This window comes from Vulpes vulpes, chromosome 13 (assembly GCF_048418805.1).
Source record: "Vulpes vulpes isolate BD-2025 chromosome 13, VulVul3, whole genome shotgun sequence".
Classification (NCBI taxonomy): domain Eukaryota; kingdom Metazoa; phylum Chordata; class Mammalia; order Carnivora; family Canidae; genus Vulpes; species Vulpes vulpes.
The window spans coordinates 87180518-87194794 of NC_132792.1; the positions used below are offsets into that span (position 1 = coordinate 87180518).

Genomic DNA, 14277 nt, shown 5'->3' on the forward strand with positions numbered 1-14277 from the left:
TAATTCCTTATTATTTCTAAAAAATTTCCCATTTTATTTATCTCTTCTGCTCTGACCCTGGTCCAAACTACCAAAATCTCTCACCTGAACTGCTGCAGTTGCCTCCTAGCTGTTCTTCCCATTCTGGACTCCCTTTCCAACCCATTCTCCATATTGTAACTAATTTAGACCTTTCCAAATGCAAATACTAAGGCCTTCTCTAAATTAATGAAACAGTTCTTCTTCACTCTTGAGATTAAGAATAAAACTTTAACATCTCCCACAGGCCATGAAGCTGTTAACCTTCCTATCCACAGCTTGTACCAGGCTCTCTTCACTCTCTTCTCTCTAGCAGTACTGGCTTACACATTTGGTTCTTCAAAAGCCCCATGCTATATTTTGTTACAAGGCTTTGGACATACCAATCCTTCTATTTGGTCCCCTAATTATAGGCCATTCAATCTTTCAGATCTCAGTTCATATATTTATTTCTCAATGAAGTTTTTTTTTTTTTCCTGAACACTTCAGTCACGGTCAGGTCCTACTGTTTCCCATCTTAAACCTGCTGTGTGTCTTTTCCTTCAAATAATTTCCCCCCAATTGTATAACTAGATACATCTAATTATATCATTTCATTCATTATTTTCTTTCCTCCTAGATTATTACCTCCAGTACAGCAGGAAACATTTCTGCCTTTGTTTTTAACTCTAACATCAACATCTTACAATGTCTATTGAACTAATTAAATCCCAATTTAAATATATAATTATTCTAAGAAAATGAATGAAAAACATCAACTTTCAAAAATGACTGTACCTATCATACATACCATTCTGTACTGAAAATCCACCAGCTTAGTAGCTTTGTTAGAGAAAAATATCAAAAAAGGGAATAAAATCTTCCAGTAAAGGTAGAGTAGCCTGTATAAAAATAACAGTTCTGTGTACAATTATGAACTCTGAACTACATACTTAAAATAACCATTCAAGGGTAAAGAAGAAGAACCAAGTGTAGGCAGAATTTTGATACAAGAAAATGTACTGTATGAGATTTGCATCTTTTGTAGATGCAACTGAAGTCATTTTCCTATCCTTACACTATAGAGTGGATAGAACACAAACAGAAAACCACAGTCTTACTTATTAGAAGAGTCAGAGGAGAGAGAGTATGGGATAACTAAGATATCTGGAAAGTGAGAGGCATACTCCTGTTAGGAGGGAGCCCCATCTAAAATCTGTGCATAAACTCTCATCAAGTCCTTAACTAAACATTAAACCAAAAAGATATATGTGAAACTCCAGGCATCCTATTGAAAAACAGTTGCCAAAAGGCTAAAATAAATGAACCAGGCTGCATAGTGCAGAAAAGATAGTGTTGGGAGAATGAGTACAACCAAGTGAACCACTAGAACTGAAATTAACTCCATTTAGAGGAAGATAATGGGATACGGTCTCTGAAACATATTAATAGCATTATAATATTACATTACCAAAGATGTTCCACTAGGGTATTTAAAAAAACAACAAAAAAAGGACTAATTTGTCAAGAGAAAGGGTGATCAACAGAAAGTAACTCTGAGATGATTCTGATGTTGGACAAAGACTTTAGGAAAAGATTCTTATGAGTGAATAAAGAATTTCAGCAAAGAAAAAAATATAAAAAGGAAACTAAAAGAAGCAATATGCAAATTATAGAACTAAAATTAAAATACATTTTTAAAAACTTGCTGAAATGGCCTAATAGTGTATTATGGACTTTAATCGAAAGGGCTGGTAAACTTAAAGATTACATCAATAGGAATTACCCAATCTGAAAGACAGAAAAGTATTTTTAAATATTTGAGACCAAGTGACCTGATGGGAATGTTAAGTATAATGTGTATATATATATATATATATATATATATATATATATATATATATGTATATATATAGAGAAAGACTTTCAGAGAAGAGAGACAGTGGGGCAGAAAAAAAGTATTTGAAGAAATAATGTCCAAAAGTTTCCAAAGTTGCTGAAAAACCAGGTGGCTTAACTAATACCAAGTAGCTTACATACAAAAGAAACTGCACTTAGGCATCTTCAAGACAATCTGCTAAAAACCAAAGACAGAAAATCTGAAAGCAGTCTAAGACAAGAGATTACATATAGGGGAACAAAAATATGAAGGCACTGACTCCTTATTAGAAACAATGGGGGTCAGAATACAGTAAGATGATATTTAAAACAGCCTGAATGAAAATAAAAACCTGTCAACCACTAATTATATGTCTAACAAAAATATCCTTCAAGAACGAAGGTAAAATATTCATTAACACATTAATAAAAATTAAGAAATCTATTGCCTGCAAAATTGCTCTATAATATATGCTAAAGGAATCTCTTTAGGCTAAACGACAAAACATCAGATGGATACCAGATATACAAAAAAGAAGTAGTGGAATGTTAAAAGTGCAGATACTGATTTCTTTAAAGGACATATGGCTACTTCCTCCTCCCCCGAAATTAAGTCTTGAAGCCTAAAGACATTACTCAATGCACAGCAAGGTAGGTGTTCATGCAGAGGAGTAGGATAGACTGCAATGTTGGGAGTCCAAGTAGGATGAGCAGGACAAGAATGAAAAGGAGAGGAAATTGATAATATATGGAGGGATTATCAAATAAATATATATGTTTAAGACAGTGGAAGCCAGTTTGCTTTCTAAGAAGGGAGTCACAAATATGGAAAGGGAAGAAGAGAATTAACCTAGTGGTATTAGACTGGAATTGAAGGTATAAATATGAACTCATATATATCAATGGCTTTAGTTATGGAAATATAGATGCAAATGTTTATACATTACATTGTATATATCAGTATACACTGTCTATACAGTGCATACATGTATGTGTGTGAGAGTATGCACACATATACGCACATGTACATCTATAATTAGGCACATATATACCTATATATTCCATAGCTATTCTATAGCTATTTCTCAGATCAAATATAGAATACTTTCCATATGAAAATAAATGATAGCAGAAGATAACTCACTAATAACTCACTAAATAAACCAAGAGCCCATTCTGATATAAAGAAATAATTTGATAGTTTGATATAAAGTGGAGTATTTACAGTTCCAAAGAACCCTCCACAAAAATATGTACTGATCACAAAGATAAAAGGAGTAACTTTACATGGAGAAACCTTGTATATATCACCTGAAGTAATTCAAGTGGACATCACTATTAACAAGAAAATCAAAACTGTATGCCATCTGATAGGGTGCAATAAAAAGAACACAGCATCATGATCTGCTAAAAATATAGAACATGGATCTGAATCACGAGGAAACATCAGACAAATCCAAACAGAGGAACTTTATACAAAATAGGCTGTAATTTTCAAAAGTGTCATGGTTATAAATTCAAAGAAAAACTAAGAAATTATTCTAGACTGTAAAGCATCAAAAGAAACATGGCCATTACGTACAACAAGTGATTCTGAACCAGATGATTTTGGTATAAAAGGTAATAAAGGAAATACAAGAACATTAAAATTCAGTCTGAGGACCGGATAACAGCAGTATACCAAAAATAATTTTTTTATTTTAACAATTATATTGTCATTATATAGAGGATGGTTACACACACACACACACACACACACACACAGACAAATCCACAATCTACAGCTATCAGAGATTAAGATTTTAATAACTTCCTCTCAGCAACTGATAGAATAATTAGACAAAAGTATATGTGTAAACATACATATATTTCATAAAACAAAAACATATAGTATATATATGACATCTCACACCCCCCCACACACATATACACACGCACACATATATATATATATATATAAACACATAAAGGCCTAAAGTACTTGGGAATAACAGGGGTTGGCACATTACTCTCAAATGATAAAACTGTTCCAGACTTTTAAAAAAGTTATTTAAATTGTATTTGCAACTTTTTCTGTAAGTTTTAAATTATTTCACAATAATATATGTCCATATAAATAACATTATACTGATGGTGGTATAACATGTGTAGATGTTATATATTTGACAACAGTACAAAGCGCTGGAGAGGAAGGGAAATATAATTATACTGCTACAAAATCCTTACGTTTTGCATAAAGAAGTGTAATATTTATTCTAAGTAGTATTCTAATATTTATTCTAAGTGATAAATTAGAGGTACATAGTATAATATGCAAGCAGTCACTAAAAAAATCAAAGCAGTATACAAAAAATGCATATGGAGGAATTACAGAGAAAAATGAAAGAGAGACAAAGACAGAGTAAAAGGATGGAAAATGATATACCACACAAACAGTGACCTTAAGAAAGCCAGAGTGAGGGTAGCCTGAGTGGCTCAGCAGTTTAGTGCTACCTTCAGCCCAGGGTGTGACCCTGGAGACCTGGGATCGAGTCCCACGTCGGGCTCTCTGCATGGAGCCTATTTCTCCCTCTGCCTGTGTCTGTGCCTCTCTTTCTCTGTGTGTCTTTCATGAATAAATAAATAAAATCTTAAAAAAAAAAAGCCAGAGTGAGGAACACCTGGGTGGCTCAGTAAGTTAAGCATCTGCCTTCAGCTCAGGTCATGATCCTGGGGTCCTGGTATTGAATTCCGCATCAGACTCCCTGCTTAGTGTGGAGTCTGCTTCTCGCTCTCCTTCTGCTCCTCTTGCTATACTTGAGCTCTCTCTCAAATAAATAAATAAAATCTTAAAAAAAGAAAGAATGAAAGAAAGTCAGGGTAACTATATTATTAGACAAAGTAGACTTCAAGACAAGAAGTAGTGTTAGAAATATATTAAGGAGGGTCAGTGCAAATGGGCCAATTCAACAGAGGAATAATAATCATAAATGTATATGCCACCTAATGACAGTTTTAAAATATGAGGCAAAAATGACAGAATAAGAGGGAAAAAATAGACAAATACACAACCCAAACTGGAGATTTTAACAACTTTCTCTCATAATTGGTAGAAAAAATAGGCAAAAATTAGTAAGGGTACAATAGATTTGATGTACATTTGCTCAAATGTACAAACCACCTAAATACAGTCAGCATTTGCAGAACACCACACCTCCCAACAATGATAGAACATGTTCTTTTTTAAGTGTACATGGAACTTTGACCAAGACAGACCATATAAAGTCATATGAGTCATAAAATAGGTCTAAATAAGTGTCAAAGGTTGAAACTTATAAACTGTTACCCAATCATAACACAATTAATTTAGAAACCATTACAAATGATATTTCTATAAAACCCTCCAACATTTAAAATAAAACATTAAAACATTTAAAACTGATGATGAAAATACAACACATCAGAATTTGTGGGGTGAAATGAAGCAGTGCTTAAGGGAACTGTTCACATTTAAAAAGCTAAAAGATGTAGAGTCAGTGGTCTAGGTTTCCATCTTAAGAGAGAAAAAAGAAGCAACTTAAACACAAAAATCACAGACAAAAGCAAATATAGCAAGGCTATGAGCTGTCACCACTTACTTCCATTCAACTTGTACTGGAGGGCCTACCAGCACAATTAGGCAAGATAAAGACGGAAAAACATAAAAATCAGAATGAAAAAAGTAAAACTGCCTATGTTCACAAGTGATCTCTTTGTTTATGCAGAAAATCCTAAGAAATCTAGTAGACAAATGTTAGAAAATGAATTCAGAAAGGTAATGAAATGAGACAAAAATCAATTGTATTTCTATACACCAGCTGCAAACAATTGAAAAATGAGAGAAAACAAGAGAAATATCCAATTAAAAGACCCCATTAAGGGTAGGAACACACAAGCCACAGACAGTAAGAAAATACTTAACCATACATTTATTTGACAAAAGAGTTATATCCAGAATATATAAAGAATTCATTAAAAAAAAAGAATTCATACAAGTCCATAATAAAAGGGCAATTTTAAAAAACAATCAAGGGGCGCCTGGGTAGTTCAGCTGCTTAAGCATCCTGCTCTTGATTTTGGCTTAGATCATGATCTCAGGATCCTGAGATACAGCCCTGCATTGACCTCTGCGCTTAGTGGGGGGTCTGCTTAAGATTCTCTCTCTCCCCCTACTCTCTCGGTCTCTCAAAAATATTCAAAAGATTTCACAAACCAAGTTATATGGATGGACAGTTAAGCACAGGAAAAAATGTTCAACATCATCAGTTATTAGTGAAATGTAATAACAGCCATTATGAAATACCTCCATACATCCTCTAGAATCATTCACATTAACAAGTCTTATATCATCAAGTATTGCAAGTATGTGAAACAACAGACTTGTCTATCAGACACTAATGGAGGGAGTATAAAATGGTACAACTACTTTGGAAAAATGCTGGCAGTTTCTTCTGCAGTTGAACATATTCTATGAAAAAAATATATACTCAAGAGATATAAATATCTCCAGACTTTTACAAGATTATCTACAGCAACCTTATTTTCATAGTAGCCCAAACTGCAAACAACTGGCAAGTCCATTAACAGTTAAACAGATAAATTGTGGCACATTCATACAATAGAATTCTGCTGTTCTAGGTTGAATTGGGACCCCCAGAAGATAGAGTGAAGTCTTAACTACCAATACCTGTGAATGTAAGCTTATTTGAAAACAGGGTTTTAGCAGAGGTAATTAAGATATAAATGGAGATGAGGGCATACTGAGTAGAGTGAGCCCTTAATCCAATATAAGGGGTATCTTTATAAAAAGGGGAGGAGAAAGACAAAAATGCAAGGAGTAGGCTACAGGACATAGAGGCAGAGAGTAGCATGTGTTGCCTACAAGTCAAGGAACAGCAAGAATTAAGGGCAATACCAGAAGCTCAAGAGAAAGGCACGGACCAAATTGTGCCCAAATTGTGCCCTAAATCTTTGAAAAGGTTGCTGACACCTTGACTTCTAGTCTCCGCAACTGTAAGAAAATAAATTTCTGCTATTTTAAGCCACTGGATTTTGGAGCATTTTGTTATAGCAGCCCTAGTAAACTAATACCAACTACCCAATAATAAAAGGAGAGGAACTACTGATATACCAGATGAATCTTAAAAACACTATGTTCAGTGAAAGAAGCTAAATCAAAAACTAATCTATGACACAAGAACATCAGAACCATGGTTGCTTTTGGCCAGAGACAGGGAGTCATGGGAGTGACAAGGGAAAAAGCATGAAGACATTTTCTGAGTTGACTAAAATGCTATCCCCCTTGATTACTATGAAGTTACAAAATTATTAGCATTTGTCAAACCTCACTGAATTGTACACTTAAAGTTCTATGCCTACAGTTCTAAGGGAAAAAAATCTATTTAAATTCTGGTTAGTAGCTATGCTTTTTGTGGAAGTTTAGGTTAACCAATCTAAAAATATTTTCTGTGTACTCTAGACTTAAAATAAATGATAGTAAAAGCCAGGATTCTGATTTTTGAGGAAAATAGTTATAAATACAAGAAAAAAAGACAGCAACAACAAACCTAGTTGTGGTGGGGTGGAATGGAGGGTTATCAGTATGAACCCATGTTTTCTAATATAGCTAGCTTGCTAGCTAGCAAGTAAGAGAAAGGATGAAGAATGACAGGTATTTTCCTTCATATATCTTCCTATGTAAGTTAGAGGAATAAGAATACACTTCATAGATAGAGATGGATCCCTTTAATAGATTCTCATTCAATATGTAGTACAACTTTCTATTTCTTATGGCTTGTAAAATATACTAATTGTGGTGTATCTAAATTATTATTTTTCAGACCAAAGAAGGATAGACTTACAGAAGAAGGAATGAAGAATGAAAACTTCTTTAAAGTTTCAGTTTATCTTGGTAGGTTGTCTAGCCTAGCCATCTTAATCATTGGCTAATGAAAACATTCTCAGGTAAATACTTATTATTGAACTACTTTCAGTCTTTCTTGGATATTTTACATATTTACTTGCTGACGGGTTGCAACTGGAGATGACCTATACTTTTAATCCAAGGGAAGTAATTTAGCTATTTTTAAAAAGAGTAAGTGAATTAACTTTTTTTTTTTTAGTTCTTAATCTTGTGTGTTTAGTTTCACTGAAAATTAGTATATTTTACAATGGTTTTTATTTTCAGAAATACAAGGTAACCCATCCCCTGAATAGATTAACACTAGTAAATGTCTCAAAATCAAAATTTTTTTCCTTCAAAATTGTACTGGCATTTTTTCCCTCTTTCTCTATTTCTTTCCCCATCTTTCTCTCTCTCTTTTTGGAAGTAATAGTCAAGAATACAAACGTAAAAGCCATCAAAATTAGAATACTCAGTCTGTTAGATGATAATGAATCATATCAATGATAGGCACAGCATCCCTAAGTAGTGATATGTAAGAATCAATTTGGGTTTTGACAGTTCTCCTTCTTAGGTCATATCACTATATATAGAAGCCATCATGAACCAATCCAGTAGATATAAATCAGTGAGAGTTGGTAGCTGATATGCCAAATTCTACTGATTTCACTTGTTAAACTATTGGAATGAGGTCTACCTGCAAACAGGACAAGAGAGAGCATACAAAGAAAGACAGTAAACACATGGGATGACAGATCCAGCACCTTACCATCCACAGGCTTGACCTCAGCTGGTATCTGCTCTTCCTGTCCTCCCATGCTGTTCTCTTTAATGTTTTCTATTTCCCGCAGGAAATCCTCCATGGAGGTGCTGTCTATGGAGGCTTGTGAGTTGGAGCGGGTAAATGCGGGAGAATGTAGGGATTCATTGGAGAGCATCCTGTTAATTCTTCGGCAGCGAGGAATAGATTTTCTGCAGAAAGAATATCTGTTATTAATTTAAAAATCAGTCTTTTATGTTATAAATCACAAAGTAAAATTTAGGTTTAAAATCAATGGAGAAACGGAGTTAAGTGTGACAGAGAGGGGTTTGAGAGAGTAATTTCCATTCAGTGGTGGTTCCTCTTTTTTTTTCTCTATAATTCATAATGACTTTGTGGTTATGTAGGAATCACCATGAAAATACTTTTTATAATTTTCATACACTCATAAAATGTGAAGTTGCTTGTATTAGCTGAAACACATAATTCAAGCCAGTTTCTCCGATGAACACAGAGGCAAAAATCCTCAAACCATTAGCAAATTGAATTCAATAATATGTTAAAAAGAATCATTCACCACCACCAAGACGGACTTATTCCAGGGACGCAAGGATGGATCAATATCTACAACTCAATGACATGATATATCACATTAACAAAAGAAAGGATATAAACCATATGATCATCTCAAAAGATGCAGAAAAAGCATTTAACAAAATTCAATACCCATTCATGATAAAACCTCTTAATAAAGTGAGGACAGAAGAAACATATCTCAACATGATAAAGGTCATATATGACAATGCCACAGCTAACATCATACTCAAAGTTTTATAAAAGGCTGAAAACTTTTCCTCTAAAATCAGGAACAAACAAGATGTCCACTCTCACATTTTTTTAAAGATTTTATTTACTTATTCATGAGAGACACACAGAGAGAGGCAGACACATAGGCAGAGGGAGAAGCTGGCTCCCTGAGAGGAGCCTGATGTGGGACTTGATCCCAGGACCCCAGAATCATGACCTGAACCAAAGGCAGATGCTCAATCACTGAGCCACCCAGGCATCCCTCCACTCTCACATTTTTATTCAATATAGTCCTGAAAGTCGTAGCCACAACAATCAGATAAGAAAAAGATATAAGAGGCTTCCAACTTGGTAAGGAAGAAGTAAAACTGTCAGTATTGCAGATGACATGATACTATACATAGAAAACACTAAAAATGCTGCTAAAATTTTAAAATGAATCCATGAATTCAATAAAGCTGCAGGATACAAAATACACTGAAATCTGTAGTATTTCTATACACTACTAATGAACTAGCAGAAAGAGAAATTAAGAAAACAATCCTATTTACAACTGCATCAAAAAGAATAAAAGACTTAGAAATAAATTTAACCAAAGAGGTGAATGACCTGTACTCTGAAAACTATAAGACACTGATGAGAGAAGTTGAAGATCACACACATAAATGGAAACATGTATCATGCTCATGATTGGAAGAGTTAGTATTGTTAAAATATTTATACTAGCCAAGCAGTCTACAAATTCAATCCCAATCAAAATAATAGTATTTTTCATAAAACTAAAACAATTAATCCTAAAATTTTTACGGAACCACAAAAGATCCCAAAGAGACAAAGCAATCTTGAACAAGAATAAGTTGGTGGTATCACCATCACAGATTTCAAACTATATTACAAGGCCGTAGTAATCAAAACAGTATGATACTGCCACAACAAGACACACAGATCAATGGAACAGAGGAGAGAACCCAGAAATAAGCCCACACTTGTATGGTCAATTAATCTATGACAAAGAAGAGAAGAACATAAAATGGGGAAAAGACAGTTTTTTCATTAAATCGTGTTGGGAAAACTGAACAGGTATATGCAAAAGAATGAACGTGAATCATCTTCATATACCAAGACGCAAAAATAAACTCCTAATGGATTAAAGACTTAAATGTAAGACCTGATACCATAAGACTCTTTTTTTTTAAAGACTTATTTATTTATTCAGAGAAAGCAGAGACAGGCAGAGAGAAGCAGGCTCCATGCAGGGAGCCCAAGGTGGGACTCGATCCCGGGTCTCCAGGATCACACCCCGGGCTGCAGGCGGCACTAAACTGCAGGCTGCGCCACCGGGGCTGCCCCCATAAAACTCTTAAAAGAATATATAGGCAGTAACCTCAGGGACATTGGTCTGATTAGTATTTTTTCAGATGTGGCCCCTCAGGCAACAGCAACAAAAGCAAAAATAAACAATCGGGACTCCATCAAACTAAAAAGTTCAGGACAGCAAAGGAAACGACAAAACATAAAGGCAACCTACTGAATGGGAAAAGATATTTACAAATGGTATACTGGTAAGGTGTATATAGTACATACTGGAAGGCTGATTTGTGCAAGCATACCCTAAATATCCCTGTTAATCAGTATCTTAAGAATGTAGCAATATTGTCCTCCTTCTATATTCTCATCAAACATAATGAGTAGCAGTGTTCAAGGTTAGAGGCTCCAGGTGTAGCTAACCCAGACCATCTCCCTTTTAACAAAGAATGTCTGGATGGCAGGACTTGATCTCCTTCAAACATTGGCTGTGCAAAGGAAAAGAAGGGCTAGGCTAGTTGCTAAACTATAAAAGCTTACATGCATGTAGATTCCAGAAGTGGGTGCTTTGTCCAGTTGGCTGCTTCTGGACATCCTGAATGTAAGTTCCCCTACTAAACCTATGACTTGACCCCTGTGTCTGGATAATTTCTTCAGCCTTGCCAGACCATCACCCACCCTTGGGCTTAGAGTCTGCTGGGGTGTTGCTACACAAGGGGTTAATATCCAGAATATATAAAAACTCATTAGAACTTAACACCAAAAAAAAAAAAAATCCAAATAAAAATAGCCAGAGGACCTAAATAGATACTTTTCCAAGAAGACCTAAAATGTGGCCAGTGGACACACGAAAAGATGCTCAACATCATTAATCGTCAGGGAAATGCAAATCAAAACCCCAATGAGATACACCTCACAGCAGTTGGAATAGCTAGTATCAAAAAGACAAGAAATAACAAGTGTTGGCAAGATTGCGCAAAAGGGAACCCCTGCATACTATTGGTGAGAATGTACATTGGTGAAGCCACTACAGAGAAGAGTATGAAGGGTCTTCAAAAATTTACAAATAGGAATACCATACAATCCAGTAATTATACTTCTAGGTATTTACCTGAAGAAAATTAAAAAACTAATTTGAAAAGATATGTGCACCTCTATATTTACTGCAGCATGATTTATAATAGCCAATATATGGAAGTAACCTAAGTGTCCACTGATAGATGAATGGATAAAGAATGTGAAATATGGAATATTACTCAGACTTAAAAAAAAAGGATAAAGTCATGGCTTTTTGGCAATGCAAAAGCACCTAGAGTGTATTATGCTAAGTGAAATAAGTCAGAAAAAGATAAATACTGTATGATTTCACTTATATACAGAATATAAAAAAACAAAACAAAACAAAACAAATGAACAATTAACCAAAAACGAGACTCTGAAATACAGAGAAGTGCCATTGGGGATGGGAGTAGAGCCATGGGTGAAATAGATAAAAGAGATTAAGAGGGGGATCCCTGGGTGGCGCAGGGGTTTGGCGCCTGCCTTTGGCCCAGGGCGCGATCCTGGAGACCCGGGATCGAATCCCACATCAGGCTCCCGGTGCATGGAGCCTGCTTCTCCCTCTGCCTGTGTCTCTGCCTCTCTCTCTCTCTCTCTCTCACTATCATAAATAAATAATAAAAAAAAATTTAAAAAAAAAAAAGAGATTAAGAGGTACAAAATTCCAGTTGTAAGTCATGATGATGAAAAGTACAGCATGGAGAATATAGTCAATAATATTGTAATAATGTTACATGGTGACATACACGTATCATGGTGAGTATTTTATAAATGTTATAAGCATATAAATGTCAAATCACTATGATGGATACCTAAAACTCATGTAATACTGTATGACAACTATACTTCAACTAGTAGTATATATAGTAAAAGGTAGCATCTATAAAGTATCTAAGATGATTACAGAGAAGGTGTAAAAAGTTGGCTGCTCACACCCACCAGGATGGCTACTATCAAAAAAAACAAAACAAGTGGTGGCAAGAATGTGAAGAAAATAGAACCCTTGTAAAATGTGCAGTCTCTGTGGGAAACAGTATGGTAGTTCCCCAAACAACTATACATAAAATAACCATTTGATCCAGTGATTTCACTTTTGGGTATATATACTCAAAGAATTGAAACAGAGTCTTGAAGAGATACTTGTACACTGTGTTTAATAGCAGTGTTATTCCCAAAAGCCATAAGGTAGAAGCAACTGAAGTGCCCACTGACAGATGGATGGATAAGTAAAAGTTGTCCAGACATACAATAAAATATTATTAAGCCTTAAAAAGGAAAGAAATTCTGATATGTGCTACAACATGAATGAACCTTGAAGATACTATGTTAAGTGAAATAACCCAGTCACAGGACAAATACTATATGATTCCACATATAAGAGGTACATAGAGAAGTCAAAATTATAGACAAAAAGTAAAGTGGAGGTTGCTACGGTTGTGGGGATGAGGGAATGGGAAGTTTTTGTTTAATCAGTTTAGAGTTTCAGTTTTACAAAAGAAAACCAGTTCTGGAGAGAGGAGTTACAATAATGTGAATGTACTTGATATAACTAAGCTGTTGCTTAAAAAAATGGTTGAGACAGTAAATTTTATTTTATGTGTATTTTATCAGAATTTTTTAAAGATTTTATTTATTTATTTATTTATTTAAGAGAGAGAGCATGCATGCACAGAGGGAGGGGCATAGGGGAAGGAGAGGGAGAGAAAATATCAAGCACACTCCTTGCTGAGCATGGAGCCCAATACGGGCTCTATCTCATGACACTGAGATCATGAAATGAGCTGAAACCAAGAGTTAAGATACTTGACCAACTGAGCCACCCAAGTGGCTATTTTATCAGAATTTTTAAAAATTGACATAAAAATTTTATCAGAATTTTTAAAAATTGACATAAAAAATGGGGGTCTGGGTGGCACAGTCAGTTGAGTAGCTGACTCTTGATTTCAGTTCAGGTCTTGATCTCAGGATCATGAGTTTGAGCCCAGCACTGGGCTCCACCATTGGGCATGGAGCGTACTTTAAAAAAAATTGAAAAATAAATTTTTAAAAAGTTGGCTGCTGAAATAATGAGATAGTGTGAGGAAATAATCTGTGACATTAAATAGAAAGACCCTACATTAGGATGAGGAAGGGGGCACTGACTCAGATAAGAGATCCATAGTCAGTTCAGGGAAAATTGGATCAACACTACGGGTAGGGTCCAACCACCAGATGGGCACTGCAGGCTCCTGTTTTTTGGGAGGGCCACAATAGGACCACTGCTAATCCTGAAGACACACAACTAAGCAGAGCATGGAGCACTTTCTCATCGAACTGCTGCAAAGACTAAATAAATTAGCATGCATATGTATTTAGAATAGAATAGTCAACAAATGTTAGTTTAAAAAGCAAGAGACAAATGGGGAAAATAGAGGCCAAAATGTTGGAATTCTGAGAAATTTTGAGGATTTGCATAAAAATAAAATATTTTTATGTAAGTGGTGATGTGGTAAGGGATCTTACTGTTGTGGTAATCATTTTGCAATATATACATGTGTCAAATCAGCATGTC

General features: G+C 35.0%; 1 protein-coding gene across 7 annotated transcripts in view; it reads right to left on the bottom strand.

Moving 5' to 3' along the window:
- The window catches only part of ARHGAP28 (Rho GTPase activating protein 28), a 203555-nt gene that overhangs the window by 85361 nt on the left and 103917 nt on the right, over positions 1–14277 (bottom strand). For all 7 annotated transcript variants that reach the window (XM_026005931.2, XM_026005932.2, XM_072734928.1 and 4 more), the window contains exon 2: positions 8565–8767. In XM_026005931.2, the coding sequence (XP_025861716.1) occupies positions 8565–8767 (203 nt within the window). The remainder of the gene's footprint in view (positions 1–8564; positions 8768–14277) is intronic.